This window comes from Cydia fagiglandana, chromosome 14 (assembly GCF_963556715.1).
Source record: "Cydia fagiglandana chromosome 14, ilCydFagi1.1, whole genome shotgun sequence".
In the NCBI taxonomy this organism is placed as follows: domain Eukaryota; kingdom Metazoa; phylum Arthropoda; class Insecta; order Lepidoptera; family Tortricidae; genus Cydia; species Cydia fagiglandana.
Window position 1 is genome coordinate 14,262,194 of NC_085945.1, and position 16,095 is coordinate 14,278,288.

Below are 16,095 nucleotides of genomic sequence, written 5' to 3' on the forward strand. Positions count from 1 at the left end.
GAGTGACGAAAGCAGAATAGGACTAATTTAAGAACTTGATAAAAAACGAATGGGACAACCCAAGACGATACCTTTTAGACGCCAATGACCGATATATCCGCACCGCAGGTCCAACGCCAAAGATGGATTAATTTTCACAGAACACAGAGCAACATAGACCTACGTGCATATGCATAAAGTTTAATTTCAGTTTTGACACTTCAGTGACGTGGCGTCCGCGTGACAGCTTTTGTGTTTGACATGGCGTCGAAAAGTTAATCAGTCCATTAAATCAAGTTAAATGTGGTTAGTGCAACTGGCCCTTAGTTATTGGAGGGAACATATTTAAATAAAGTAAGGACACTGAGCACAAATAATTTCGTACAATGACCCGCCATTTCCTAATTCCTATAGAGTTAGGCCAAGAGAAGTCTGCAGCGATTTTGATAGCCCACGCAGGGTAAGTGTTATTTATACGTCATAATTTCATAGAAGTATGACGTTTAAAATGACACTTGCACTGCGTGGGCTATCAAAATCGCCGCAGACTTTTCTTGGTCTAACTCTATCTACCTCGCACAGTGGCGTTAGCGGCCGGCAGCATCAGCGAAACAGTAGTATAATAAAATATGTAAGTCTCTTGTAAAATAAATAGTTTAAGACATGAAATGCAATGGTAAATAGTTTTAAAACCAGTTAAATATGCTTGTTACTTTTTAGTTTATAAGTATGATTCGTTTTTTTTTATATCCGAAATGTTGTAATGAAAGATCTATCTTACATTCGGAGCTTTAAAAAATCTAAGTTAGCTAATGTTTAAGAAACATAATTTTAAGAGTAGAATATTTAATAATCATTTTTTAACGAAAAAATATCTTAGTGATGCTAATGCTCATCATTGTTTGTAAACTTGATATTATGAAGCTTATATTATTGTTTTAATATTTTTAATTACGTTGATATTTTGATAGTTGTTATTCTAAATGTACACTTTTATGTTATACTCTTATTACAAATAACCTGTTAAACAATAAGGTAATCAGTAATTTAGATATTAATTATTTTAATTAGATATACCTGACCCCGGTGAGGCCAATTGAATATAAAACCACTAATCTACCTGAACCTTCATTATTATAAAATAAGTTTCTTAACGATTTTTAATAAACTTTAATGAAACTGATTTAAATTTCATTATAGAAATAAAACAATCATTTTGGTGCATTTTATATTTTGTACTCGTTTAATTGCAATATAAAACACTACAATACGTTTATACTCAGTTCTAGATATATAAAAAGTCATATTTACATACATACAAATGACTATGCAGTACAACCGAAAAGGCGTCGTTTTCATTTCATCTTATATCCAGTTCGAAAAATAAGATATATGGGGCATTATCTATGAAAAGGAACCTTATTGTCGATGGCGCTTACGCCGCACAGTGGCGTGCGTGTATTGTATTTATATCCAAGCATCGTTATTCGTTAGTAATGGCGTAAGCGCCATCGTCAATAAGGTCCCTTTTCATAGATAACGTCACATTTCAGGCATTTTTTATACACATTTATTACTGTTAAGTGAGAGATTACATAAGCCACTATAAACGTAGGTAGTAAATGTATGAACTTGCGTTTGACACTAATCAATGTGTAACAGGGACAGGGCTAACATGGCTTTGCGAGTGCGAATAGGATAGAAGATAAAATGGAAACTTGACAGTTTTCAGGCACATAGTAGTTTTACAATGGCGAAAATAATGTTACACCAACAAGTCTGTTAAAATTATCTTTGGATTTAGATTTGCTATAAACGAAATAAGTACAAAAATTAGCAAAGACATGAGTGAATTGTGATATTGGCACTACATTCTGTACTGATGTTGTACATAATTGTTTTCCATCGTATTTTCTCAAAAACGTTCATATTTGTCATGCTATTAAAGTCAACTTCAGTCCTTTTTGTACCGAGACCGACTAAAATAGCAAGACACGTTCGTACGTTTCCGTGAAAAAACGATGTAAAATAATTATGCACTATATCTGTAGAATGTAGGGTATTTTGTTAGACATTGTTGATACCCTTGTGTTTGTTAAGATGTACAGCAAGATTCGACAAATCCTGCCACAAAAAGTACCTATAAGTTACAAGTCAAGATATGTGCCCTGTTTATCAAAAGCTTGTAATACAAGTGGAAGTCCCTTTTTGACAACTTTTGTTAGAAAGGGACTTCCACTTGTATTACAAGTTACAAACTTTTGATAAACATGGCACTGGACTGTTATAAATACAAAAATAATGGAAGTTAAAAATATGGTGACCGCCAAACGGCGTTACGTCTTCATTATCTTAAAGGTACGGCTAACAACACAATGTTTCATCCAAATAATATCTAACTGTGATGCTCAACAAAAAACAAGCAATATAACATTGCTTGCGTGAAACTTGAACCTTAAGGCTCATAGACGGTGTGAGAACTCGCATGCGAGTTTCATTAAATTGCGGTATTTGTTTGGTAGATACGTAACCAATAGTCCTTAATGTAACTAAAATCGCATACGAGTTCGCGCGCCGTCTAAATCAGCCTTTATGGTTAGCCCAGGGGATCGGATTGATCGGATTGCCAGTTACTTTCATACCCCCCCCCCCCCCTATTTATTAACCTGTTGTCTCTTTCTAACAAACACATCTCAAAATGACAGATAAGGTAAACGATTATTGCCTACAATATGGACTACAATCGATAATTGCCTATTGTCAATTACTCTTTGCTAAAAATCATTGAAAGCTCATAAACAAGTGAACGTTTGCTTTATTCTCAGTATTTGCTTTTTTATTTGGACCGATCCCCATATTTTATAAAACATTATCACCAAAAATATAAAGCTAACGCAAAATCTGCTGACCAATATTTCATGGAATATCATTGCTGAGAAATCTTAAAACTTATTATATCTGCTCTTCACATAATAATATTAATCAATTTTAAAACAATAATTTAACAATTTCACGCAAAATATCATTAAATTGCCAGCAATATTTAAAAATATAAACAAACAAACGTGATGCCTAAAAAGCCTCATGTACGATAGTTCAAAACGCTGATTGTGGCCTAATCTTGCCACAAATTAGACAATATTGTAATTATCAACCTACTCTAGCCATTACTAGTTTAACATCGATTATGGTATGTGAGTTATCGCTCTAAACCTTTACCAGGCTAAGGGATATATATTTCCGACACGAGTGTTTACTGTCTCTTCCGAAAATAGTTTTTTCCAGATTTATATTTTTGTTATTCGCATTTTTTACCATTTTACTTTTACTCGATAGCTTCCTTTTCCGAAATAATATTTAACCATTCGCATATTTTCCCATTATTTTAATTTTCCCATAGCTTAATTTTCTAATACATAATAAGACATGAGGGCCTGCGACGTTTCAGTAGACGACACGTCCGATCGCGCGAAGTGGAGAGAAAAGATCAGAAAAGCAGACCCCACAATCAGATGGGAATAATAATGCTGAGGAGAGAGAGAGAGAGCTTAATTTTCTAATAGGTTTTCTAATCATTCGCATAATTTCCCACTATATTTCAAGAAGAGACGACAATACACACTCTCCGACATACGGCACTTCAAACATGTGTCCCATTTTCGATGAGTAAGCCTGACATTCGATTGTCATTTTTGAAATATCAGCTTGGTAAAGGGTTTTAAACATGGTATAATAATATGCTCCGCCTGGTACTCTCTTCCCGCCTTTTAGTGGTCACGTGAATGACACAAGCCTACGTCATCATGCGACAGCGCTATATGATAATATGCGATAGCGCTATATAAAGTGGCAATGTTATTGTGACGTAGGCTTGTGTCAATCTGGGAAGAGAAAACCATGTTTTATTAGACTATGGGTTTTAAACGCGTAATCTTAAGCATGTTGCTGGGTGAATCAACTTTTTCTTGTTTCCCGTTGCCATGGTTACGGTCGCCTGGGTCACTCTGAAAACCCTGATTTTATTGTATTTAAAATTTGCCCAGTAGTGGGACACACAAATAGGCTAAGAAAAAAATAATAAACAAACATGTTTTCATGGCGTTTTTAAGCCATTTCCATAAAGGGTCATCTATACTTAGTATATCTTACGATCCATATCAAAAGGGTCTTATATGGTGGTCGGCCCTTACGCCATTACTAATGCGGCACTACGCGACGTAAGCGCCGACCGCCATAAGGTCCCTTTTGATTTGGGTGGTCACATAATAGTAGAACGTAGTACACATAACATTTCGTCTAATAAACTATGCTACTATTGTCGCCTGGCTAACGGGACAGAATAACGAAAAAAAGAAATTGGTCCACCCAAATACGGATTGAGATCCAATAATATAGGCGTGAATCAGCTTTTTCTTTTCACTAGTTGCCATGGTTACGGTCTCCTGCGTCACTCTTAAAATACTAGTTATTTTGTATTTAAATGAACCAAACTTGAATTTTTTGGTAGTTATAAGGCCTTTCCATAATGGGACATCTACTAAGCCCGTTTGTAGAACATGGTACAGCATCTCTTCTAAAAAACTATGCTACTATTGTCTCCTGGCTGATGGGACAGAATAACAAGAAATAGTTGATCGACCCATTAGACAGTCTAAGCGGTAAAATTATTAACCAATACGGAGCTATCATTATTATTTGTCGTCTATTTTTACGGGCAGTGTTGTAGTAATTTTAGAATTATTTAGATCACCAAGATTTTTTAGTCTATCTAATGCTAATACCTAGAAACTTCGATTTTATTTGCCTAATCTATTTTTACTAACGGATATTTTAAACAGTAAATAAAAATCAACAATACTTAGATTTAATGTCAAACAGCCTTTAAAGGCCTTTACACACGGTACGATATTTTCAAAAACATAAAATGTATCTCACTGCTGAAAGGAGCTTTGCTCCGCAGTACTTGTTTACAAAACATGATTAATTTTGTCAGCTACTTAAATACTCTAAACGTTGTCGATAAGGGCGAGTTCTGATTGCATTCTTATGGAAGTAATGCCTTAGTGACAACTTATATTAGTTACATTTTGCTTTAAATCGACCCCACATTAAATTAATTAATTAAATTAATAGGAGGCACAATTTGACAATAAAGATGCTAAATAAATGATTTTAATCAGTCTAGATCGCACATATAATCTTAACGCAAATGCATTATATCATTATATGTCTCGCCTCGATCGAGCCTTTTATCTTAAAAGCGATAACATACCTACCCATCAATTTATAGGTGGGTGAATCAACTTTTTCTTGTCACTCGTTGCCATGGTTACGATCTCCTGGGTCACTCTTAAATGACTAGTTTTTTCGTATTTAAATGAACCAAACTTGAATTTCTTTGATAGTTGGCTTTTCCACAATGGGACATCTACTAAGAATGTTTGTAGAACATGGTACGGCCGTTGTTCTAACAAACTACACCACAATTGTCTCCTGGCTGATGGGACAGAATAACAACAAGAAATAGTTGATCGACCCACGTATAATCTATTGTCCATTCTGTTATAAACCAATTATTTATGTAGCTGACATAAAAAAGCCTGGCAGCGGTAAGATTTCCAATAAATTAATATTAATAAATTAAACACGAACAATGGGAAAGGCATCTGTCAAATTGACTGTCCCTACATAAAAAGGAACTATCGTCGAAAGCGACATCTATAATCACCGCCATTCACTTAACTCGAGTCGGTTGGTGTAGTTACGCGGTGGTTTTTTAATAGAAGGCTAGCTTAGTTTAGGAAACCTTTGACCCTTTTAATGCCTTACGTCCTAACTCACACGCCAACATTATCGGCAAAGTTGGGCCGATATAAACTTTACGAGAAAATATGTAGGTTACATTGACAGCATACGCCGTAACAATATAAATGTTCTTGGCGCTGCCAGCACTCCTTATGATCACTTTAGGTGCTCTTGTAGCCGAAGACGTCAACAGACGCGCGCGGTTACAGTCCAATTTCAACCTTCGTGCATTCCAGCAAGGTTCATGATGGCGCGGTGTTGGAAAGGTTAACCATAGTAAATCATAACTCACCAACCAACTGGATATGTATAGCGGTCTTCCCCATAAGTTTTCGGCCGGTGCGCTAACATGGAACGTTTCGTCGTGTAACTAAAGTAAGCGACCGGCTCGGCCTAGTTCAGTCTCAGCGTGCACGTGTCGGCCGCTACGCAGAAGGCACGGGTTGGTGTGGCGCGAGGCGCCGCCAGTGACTCCGCTGGCGCTCTTGGGATTCTTCGTCCTGGAAAGGTGAGGATGGTTGGTTAGCTTTCTACAAAATAGTAGATTATTAAAAATTAATAGTATAGAGGGTTATTGTCTTAGTAAATTTACTGACATCTATAGACACACGTAAAAACTAAAAATGAAAATGTAAAAAAAAATCTATAAAACATGAAATAGGTTATCTTTTTGTGCAATAATCTTCATTTACGGAATCAAGGGTTAAGTTTCAGAATTAAAAATATCGTATTTGCGAAGTTGATATAAGGCTCTCATGAATTCTAGATCTATTAACCTTTTGGACGCTAGTGACCTATATATCCGCACCGCAGGTCCAACGCCAAAGACGGATCAATCGGTCACAGGCCACAGAGCAACATAGACCTACGTGCTTATGCATAAACTTCAATTTCAGTTTTGACACTTCGGTGACGTGGTGTCCGAGTGACAGCTTTTGTGTTTGACACGGCGTCGAAAAGGTTAAAACCGAGAGGGCATTTACCTGAATAATGGTGATAGATACGGTGTCCGGTTTGATGTCTTCCAGAGGCTTGTGCTCCTCCTCGGAGCCCTGCTCCGCCATCTCCATATTCCTACACATGTAAGTTTACAACACGTCAGTATGTGAACACAATGCGCGCCTCACATCACAATCAAATATTTTATGTCGTCAGAAGAGAAATATATCAAGAATCGTATATTCATGGAAAACTACATACTAAACGCGATTATCGATACTAGGTAGCGGTGGGCCCCAGTGTTTCGCATTCGATACTCGCCAATGTTTTAACTTGTGTTTCATAAATATAAGAGCATCTTATCCGGTATAATATTATTTAACGTCACTTACTTTACTTATTTTTTAATCAAGTAGGTACCTTAGAGCATTTAATAACAGGAGTCTCCTTTAAGAGCTTACCCCTCTGCCGAAAACCTTGCACTATTGTGCAAAGTTTTGTATGGACTGACGTTTTCTGACATACATTTGACGTGCCCCTCCCCCGCAAAAATCGGCAGACTTTCATGTATGGAAAATGACAGACAAGGAGTCTCCAGTTCTTCATCTTCTTCTTCAGAACATACAGATACTTACTTCCTACTGCCGGAATGGAACCTGCCACCCTCGCCGCGTATTCGATTCATTGCGTGCCTGTGCCTGGACTCGTGTAGATATTTCTGAAAAAAATAAACTTAATACTTAATAAAAAGTATTTTAAACTTTCATTAGGGTGGTATTCCACCTGTTCAATCGCTGGCCCAATATTACAGGGTTCTATGTAACATTTTCAAGATAGTTTTAATTCACAAATTCGACTTAATGTCACAATTTTTTTTTTATTATTATGAATGGGCTTACTCATGGCCACAGACTAGCCGAGGCGTAGGCTATGACAATGTTCAAATTTTAGTTCGATAAAAGTGATCGATATTAAACTTTCGTGAGACATATTTTAAATTGTTTATACGACAACGGTTTCACTCACTTGAATTTTTAGTCGCTATTGGCGACATGTTTCGGGCCCGTCGGGGGTCCTTCCTCAGGCTCGAGTTGCAGCCGCCGCGAGCACTCGAGCCTGAGGAAGGACCCCCGACGGGCCCGAAACATGTCGCCAATAGCGACTAAAAATTCAAGTGAGTGAAACCGTTGTCGTATAAACAATCGATAAAAGTGAAACATAGAACCCTGTAATATTGGACCAACGCAATGTCATTGCGTTTCACTCTCTCATTTAGCAAAATTTGAGACAAAATACACATTGGACAAATAAATTGTGCAGGTAGTTATCTTCTCCTTAAATATTGGCGGTGTATGTGTAAGTTGGTGGTAGCGGAAATACCGATTCCTCAGCCTCTCTGTATGTTAGGGTGGTATTCCATCTGTCCAATATCTTTGTCCATGTTTACGCCATAAAATTTCCAATTTAGCAAGAATCCTAATTAACAATCCCGTGTGGTGATTGTACATATGTACTCACCGGCCTCTCCTTGGATATCTTGCCCATCTCGTGCAGCTTGGCTCTGGCGGCGCGCCGCTTCAGGATGCGCTTGTACCTGGCGCGCGTTCACGTACAGGAGCGGCTCCTCGTCTGATGCTGCGCTCTCCGACGGCGCTGATGATGTGCTGGCTCCGGTGTTGTTGTTGTTGTTGGTTACTCACCGGCCTCTCCTTGGGTATCTTGCCCATCTCGTGCAGCTTGGCTCTGGCGGCGCGGCGCTTCAGGATGCGTTTGTACTGGCGCGCGTTCACGTACAGGAGCGGCTCCTCGTCTGATGCTGCGCTCTCCGACGGCGCTGATGATGTGCTGGCTCCGGTGTTGTTGTTGTTGTTGGTTACTCACCGGCCTCTCCTTGGGTATCTTGCCCATCTCGTGCAGCTTGGCTCTGGCGGCGCGGCGCTTCAGGATGCGCTTGTACTGGCGCGCGTTCACGTACAGGAGCGGCTCCTCGTCTGATGCTGCGCTCTCCGACGGCGCTGATGATGTGCTGGCTCCGGTGTTGTTGTTGTTGTTGGTTACTCACCGGCCTCTCCTTGGGTATCTTGCCCATCTCGTGCAGCTTGGCTCTGGCGGCGCGGCGCTTCAGGATGCGTTTGTACTGGCGCGCGTTCACGTACAGGAGCGGCTCCTCGTCTGATGCTGCGCTCTCCGACGGCGCTGATGATGTGCTGGCTCCGGTGTTGTTGTTGTTGTTGGTTACTCACCGGCCTCTCCTTGGGTATCTTGCCCATCTCGTGCAGCTTGGCTCTGGCGGCGCGGCGCTTCAGGATGCGCTTGTACTGGCGCGCGTTCACGTACAGGAGCGGCTCCTCGTCTGATGCTGCGCTCTCCGACGGCGCTGATGATGTGCTGGCTCCGGTGTTGTTGTTGTTGTTGGTTACTCACCGGCCTCTCCTTGGGTATCTTGCCCATCTCGTGCAGCTTGGCTCTGGCGGCGCGGCGCTTCAGGATGCGTTTGTACTGGCGCGCGTTCACGTACAGGAGCGGCTCCTCGTCTGATGCTGCGCTCTCCGACGGCGCTGATGATGTGCTGGCTCCGGTGTTGTTGTTGTTGTTGGTTACTCACCGGCCTCTCCTTGGGTATCTTGCCCATCTCGTCAGCTTGGCTCTGGCGGCGCGGCGCTTCAGGATGCGCTTGTACTGGCGCGCGTTCACGTACAGGAGCGGCTCCTCGTCTGATGCTGCGCTCTCCGACGGCGCTGATGATGTGCTGGCTCCGGTGTTGTTGTTGGTTATTCACCGGCCTCTCCTTGGGTATCTTGCCCATCTCGTGCAGCTTGGCTCTGGCGGCGCGGCGCTTCAGGATGCGCTTGTACTGGCGCGCGTTCACGTACAGGAGCGGCTCCTCGTCTGATGCTGCGCTCTCCGACGGCGCTGATGATGTGCTGGCTCCGGTGTTGTTGTTGTTGTTGGTTATTCACCGGCCTCTCCTTGGGTATCTTGCCCATCTCGTGCAGCTTGGCTCTGGCGGCGCGGCGCTTCAGGATGCGCTTGTACTGGCGCGCGTTCACGTACAGGAGCGGCTCCTCGTCTGATGCTGCGCTCTCCGACGGCGCTGATGATGTGCTGGCTCCGGTGTTGTTGTTGTTGTTGGTTACTCACCGGCCTCTCCTTGGGTATCTTGCCCATCTCGTGCAGCTTGGCTCTGGCGGCGCGGCGCTTCAGGATGCGCTTGTACTGGCGCGCGTTCACGTACAGGAGCGGCTCCTCGTCTGATGCTGCGCTCTCCGACGGCGCTGATGATGTGCTGGCTCCGGTGTTGTTGTTGTTGTTGGTTACTCACCGGCCTCTCCTTGGGTATCTTGCCCATCTCGTGCAGCTTGGCTCTGGCGGCGCGGCGCTTCAGGATGCGCTTGTACTGGCGCGCGTTCACGTACAGGAGCGGCTCCTCGTCTGATGCTGCGCTCTCCGACGGCGCTGATGATGTGCTGGCTCCGGTGTTGTTGTTGTTGTTGGTTACTCACCGGCCTCTCCTTGGGTATCTTGCCCATCTCGTGCAGCTTGGCTCTGGCGGCGCGGCGCTTCAGGATGCGCTTGTACTGGCGCGCGTTCACGTACAGCAGCGGCTCCTCGTCTGATGCTGCGCTCTCCGACGGCGCTGATGATGTGCTGGCTCCGGTGTTGTTGTTGTTGTTGGTTACTCACCGGCCTCTCCTTGGGTATCTTGCCCATCTCGTGCAGCTTGGCTCTGGCGGCGCGGCGCTTCAGGATGCGCTTGTACTGGCGCGCGTTCACGTACAGGAGCGGCTCCTCGTCTGATGCTGCGCTCTCCGACGGCGCTGATGATGTGCTGGCTCCGGTGTTGGTGTTGTTGTTGTTGTTGTTTACCATCTGCGGAGGAATTGTCACGTCTAATGTTGTACAGTCAGCAGCAGAAGTTGCTAAGCGGGCCAGGTGTTCAAAAAACAATTATTATTTTGTTTGTCTAAATGAATTTATGTTTATGTAATTTTTTGTGCTAATAAATATTTCTAATTCTTATTTTATCAAATAAACAAGTGTTCGTAGATATTTACCATCACGATGTTGGGCTGGTTGACAATTTGCTGTTGCTGCACCGCGTTGCCGACATTCGCTACTTGCACCAGGTTACCATTTAAGTTGATCACTGAAAAATACAACAGATTTCATTATGTATAGCAAATTAACCTTTTGAACGCCAAACCTCTCCATTTGCCATGCCACTGACGCCACGGGGGTAATATTTTAGTTTTGTCAGGCGTGGCTCACTCCGCGATTTCGTCGCTTTGGTAGCTAAAAGTACATCCGTTCTACCCCAATTTTGGGGTTTGCCATAAGCCGCGCGTGGCGCTGTCGCCACCTAGCGGCCATATCTGTGCTGATCGCGACAGACGCGTTTTGTTAGAGAGTAAGTCTTCTGTACCTAGTACTATTATTTATTCTGTGGTTTTGTGAATTAATAATGCCAACCTAAAAGTGGGGTGTTTTTGCAGTACATTTTCATCAAAAAACGATCGACGTCAAATGCCGTCTTTGGCGTCGTTGTCACAATTTTGCGTTGACGTCAATTGTCGTCTGTGGCGTTCAAAAGGTTAAATAGAATTCTTAATTTATAAAAATCTGTATAGGTATGACTTGGACTTATATTAGACTGGGCATGGCACCAGAAGAAGAAGAAGGTATAACTTAATTACCAGCAGGTTGATGGATGATCTGATGCTGGTCGATGGCAGGCTGAGGAGCGCTGGCAGTCGGCTGGTAGATGAATGTCTGCCCGTCGGCTGTTTGCACCAGCTGCATGGGTTGGATGTTGTTACTTGTGCCTGAAATACAATTTTAATAATTAAAACCGAGCAAAAGCATTTCATGGATTTATTCTGTACAAAAACATGGTTTTAAAGCATTAATATTTTGTTCTGCACTAGTGACCCGCCCCGGCTTCACACGAGTTAACATATTATACACTAAAACCTTCCTCAGGAATCACTCTATTCATAGGTGAGAACCGCATACACACAAACAGACAGGCAGGGGACTTTGTTTTATAAGGTGTAGTGATTATGAATAATTTGACATTTCTTCTGAACATTTTTAGTCTCTTTGCTATAGAAGAAAAATTCTAAATATCTAATGTTTACCAAACTTACAATCTTTTTTTTGTCATGCCGGTGGCAAATAAGCGTGCAGACCGCCTGATGTCAAGCAGCCACCACAGAATATGGACCCGTGCAACTCTAGTGAGTTTTACGTGAGCTAATTTGCTGTAGAATAAAATATTGTATTATTCGTGACCTTACCTTGAAGGCTGGACAGAGGTAGGACCTGTAATTGCTGGAGTTGCTGTCCATTGGGTGTTGCCATCTGCAAAAGTCAACAAGATCTAGTTAGTAAATAGATAATTCAATTCATTTATTGACTATAATTGTTACCTTGATAAAATACTACTACCTGGATTTGTGGAGTTCCCAGCTGTGTATGCATGTATAAAAAAACTTAGTTAATCTCACATTAAGTATTTTAAGGAAAGTCTAAAATGCTTTTAAGAGTCTAAACTGTGCATTCCCAGATTTTACTTTTGTGCTTAATTGAATATATTATTGGTCCCTCGTAATAGTTATTAAATCATGAATCTTATCTAAAATCTGATATGTAATTTTTCTTATGAATATTTATATAATTATACCACTCAGTAATGATACACAGTAGTAGATAAAACAAGCAACATCAGCTAACTACTCCCTCTCTACTTATTAGATAACTCAATAAAATTAACACTACAGGTTTTGTAAGATGTCAGAAACCCATTCATTTGTTAGTGTATATGAATAGTCACTGTTCCTTCACATAGAAAATTATAAGCTTTCATACATACCTACATCCTAATTTTAGTTTTAAAAACTTTCAGTTTGATAATGTACCTAGTTTTAACTCTAATATATCTTGTACCTATGTTTGAACACCTAAAATAAAAGGTTTACATTATTATATACCTGAATAGTAGGTGCCGTGGTTGGTATAGCGTGGACGACAATCTGCTGTCCATTGGGCCCCTGGATCATGTGCGGACCGGCGCTGTTCATCTGCAGCACCTGCAGCTGCTGACCGTTGATGGTCATCACCTGAGTACCGTCCGAGCTCTGGATCTGAGCGTGCTCCATGGCTCACTGGAATTTGTTACACTGTTTATTGACATTATATTTTTAATTTTTAATTGCGTGGGTCATACTGAAAGATTCTGAGATTATATGAGATGACTTATTTTTTCTAAGTGGCCAGTCCAGAAATTTTCAATATGCCCTAAGTATTTGACATTGTTAAAAAAATTATTGATAGCATTAAGTACTGTAAAACAAGCAGTTAAGAGAGGAAATCGTTTCTGAGTTTGCTATATTTGCCACATCCCTGATCTGATGAGGGATAACACAACCCTAGTAAATAAAATTATTTATTGGGAACTGAGCAATGCTTATTATTAAATTACAAGTTTTTATAAACATTTGCTAGTTACAAAAATAGTTACCGGTCAATATTTTTGCCTTCAAGCGTCTAAAACAAGTTTAATTATGTTGATGGAAGGTTAATTAAGTAATTAAGTAGGTATAGAGTACAGTAGGAATATTCGGCAGTACATGCGTGTAATGTTAATCGAAGTAATTCGTATAAATTACACAAGATGGTATAAGAATATTTGAAACAAATATAGAGAAAGGAGTTCTATCTCGAAAAAGATAATTTCTCTTACGTGGAATCGGAAAAGTACTTTGTCATAAGATGTTCACGTCACTCGCTAGAACCTAGAACTATGAGCGAAGGCAACGCAATCAAAATGGCCGATTTCAAGTTATTTCTTCAAACATGTAATACATTTTCTCGTGTAAAATAAAACTTTTCCGATAATTCCAGTAAAGCATGTTCATTTCCAAAGTGATATTCAGTCAAAATTGTAAACTTACATTGGGTCTCCTCACTGGTTTTTCAATGATTGGTTGACAAAGGATAGACCAATGGCCGAAGTCAATGATCACGGGAACGCAGTAGATTGGTTCGGCGCATTACCACTCCCAAATAAGCGCGGACGTTCCACTATCCAATGTTCGCTCACGTAATTAAAATCTCGTCTATGGTTGGCTTCGCGTTTTGGGATACCCTACTAATGGTAGAAAACCGCACAAATCATGACGATTTCCTATGATTGAATAAAATTATTGTTGAGTGTCGTTAAACTATTATTAATTATCAGTAATCCATATTCGATTATAGAATACAACGCGAAAGTAATCCTTTTTGTGGTCATCGTTAGACACGAATTGTTTTTACTAAATGGTTTATGAAAGAAACAAAATAGAAAATTATATATACACTTATAATTTGGCCCAGGATTGTCTCATTGCAAACAAAGACAGAAAAAATCAACTGTATTTGACCACGTTCGACGTGTTGCCTCCCTGTCTCACTTATGTACGAATTTACAAGTGCGACATAGGCAACACGTCGAACGTGGGTCGCGGTAGTGGTTCCTCTGATTCTTACTGACTTAACAGACCGGTAAAGTTATGTTTAGAGTCTGTGCGGAAAGAGAAGAGTTGTGGCAGAAACGGGAACTAACATTTTAAATTTTATATGGCAATCAAACCTTTGACACCTGTCTTGTAAAAAGTAAACAAACTTCTGTCAATGTATATTTTTATTAACAAAAACCGCAAGTTTTATGTATAAAATATTTTCAAAACACGATAAAACCGTACATAAAACCACAGGGAAAATTATATTTAACATTCTTCGGTTTTTTCAGCGGGAAGAAAAGGGCTAAAAGCCGACTATCTACTTACAAAAAGTCGCGGAACGTGTTTCCGCTATTCGCGGGTATTGATGTTGTATTTAATATTAAATAATTACCCCCCTAAGTAACTTGTCTCCGGTATATAATCGGTAAGTATATTCATTAAAAATATATTAATTTTCATAAATATGCAGGTCATTCATGATCTTTAAAATAACTGACAAATAGTCTTGATACTTGCCATTTTATGCATATTTATATGTAATTTCTTTTTCAGGATTGTGTAAAAGTACCTACGGTATCTCGAATAAAAGACCGCTAAAAGTAGGTGATATGCAAGAATTCGTAATCTACGTGCCGGATTCAAGCACATCCAGTTTAGATGAAGATAGTTCCTATGAGGGTCTCTGGTTGTTTTGACGCTAGCTCAAACATAAATGACATTGAATATTTTAATTCAGACTTCGATTACAAAGAATAAACTTTTTCTAATAAAATATTTCTTTATTTGTAAGTTCGTTTACTAGGTTCTGAATAAAACATTTTCTAATAAAATATTTCTTTACTGCTTACGAAATTGATCTGTATTCTGTTAGTTACGAAATTATATTTCATATTTAGCAGTGACTTTTCGACGAAGTAAAATATCGTGAGATGAGAGAACCGGACATATCCCAATAAGGCCTACCTACTTATGCAGTATTTTTATTCATATTCATATTTATTATTAATAATGTACACATACATTACAAGTCAAGTTTACAATGGGTGAAATATATCCCAGATAAAATTACAGCTCTATTGCCCAATTTCTACCCGATCTACCCGGTTTTAATAACTGTTGGACTGCACAGATTAGGCAGTACATAAATGAGATTCTATCTTGTTTGGTACTAAAATTACAGTTGTATTCGGCAGATTCTTAACTAGTTTTAGCAGTTTTGTCAATCGCAGTCACTTTTTAGTATCTGAGACATAAAATCAAAGTGTTTTTTAAAAAGAAAAGTAGTGCCTGCGCTAAATCAGAGGATTGAGTTGACGAGCCGACACCACCACCAGGCTCCGTTTAGTAAGCCGTGGTAAAAAACCGGAACAAAAGGGATTCAAGTATCATGACCTTTAGTATCGTACTATAATCACGTGACCAGTGTTGTCAGTATAGCAAAAACCATAAAATAGCACTGGCGCGCCCTCAAATCCCACGACTCTTCTCTTTCCGCACAGACTCTACTAATTTTACAACTTCTGTAAACTAAAAAATCTTAAAAATACTTATAAATAGGCTTGCGATATTTATAATGGTATATAATAATAAAAAATCATTTCAACTCGTTACCTTCACGTGTTTCCGAGATAAAGGGTCTAACAGACAGACGGACGGGCGGACAACAAAGTGATCGTATGAGGGTTCCGTTTTTTCCTTTTGAGGTACGGAACCCTAAATAATGTGAAAATATTGTGAAAAAATACAGCAATTCAACTCAAACACACCCACTTTGTCAACTACTCGAACCTACATTTTTTAAATTTGCCATCGTCTGCTGAAAAAGTGTGTGTGCCAGAGTATAAATCTATAGTTCGTTTTTTTTAGC

At 40.1% G+C, this 16,095-nt stretch overlaps 1 protein-coding gene across 1 annotated transcript; it reads right to left on the bottom strand.

Annotated features, from left to right (window-relative positions):
- Window positions 1-1,193: 1,193 nt before the first annotated feature.
- LOC134670810 (nuclear transcription factor Y subunit alpha) lies at window positions 1,194-13,836 on the bottom strand. Its single transcript, XM_063528632.1, has 9 exons — window positions 13,677-13,836; window positions 12,714-12,887; window positions 12,021-12,084; window positions 11,418-11,546; window positions 10,779-10,870; window positions 10,408-10,593; window positions 7,359-7,441; window positions 6,768-6,858; window positions 1,194-6,284 (listed from the first exon to the last, which is right to left on the bottom strand). Exons 2-9 carry the CDS (start codon window positions 12,879-12,881, stop codon window positions 6,210-6,212), a joined length of 888 nt encoding a protein of 295 aa, XP_063384702.1. The 5' UTR covers window positions 12,882-12,887; window positions 13,677-13,836; the 3' UTR covers window positions 1,194-6,209.
- Window positions 13,837-16,095: the final 2,259 nt, after the last annotated feature.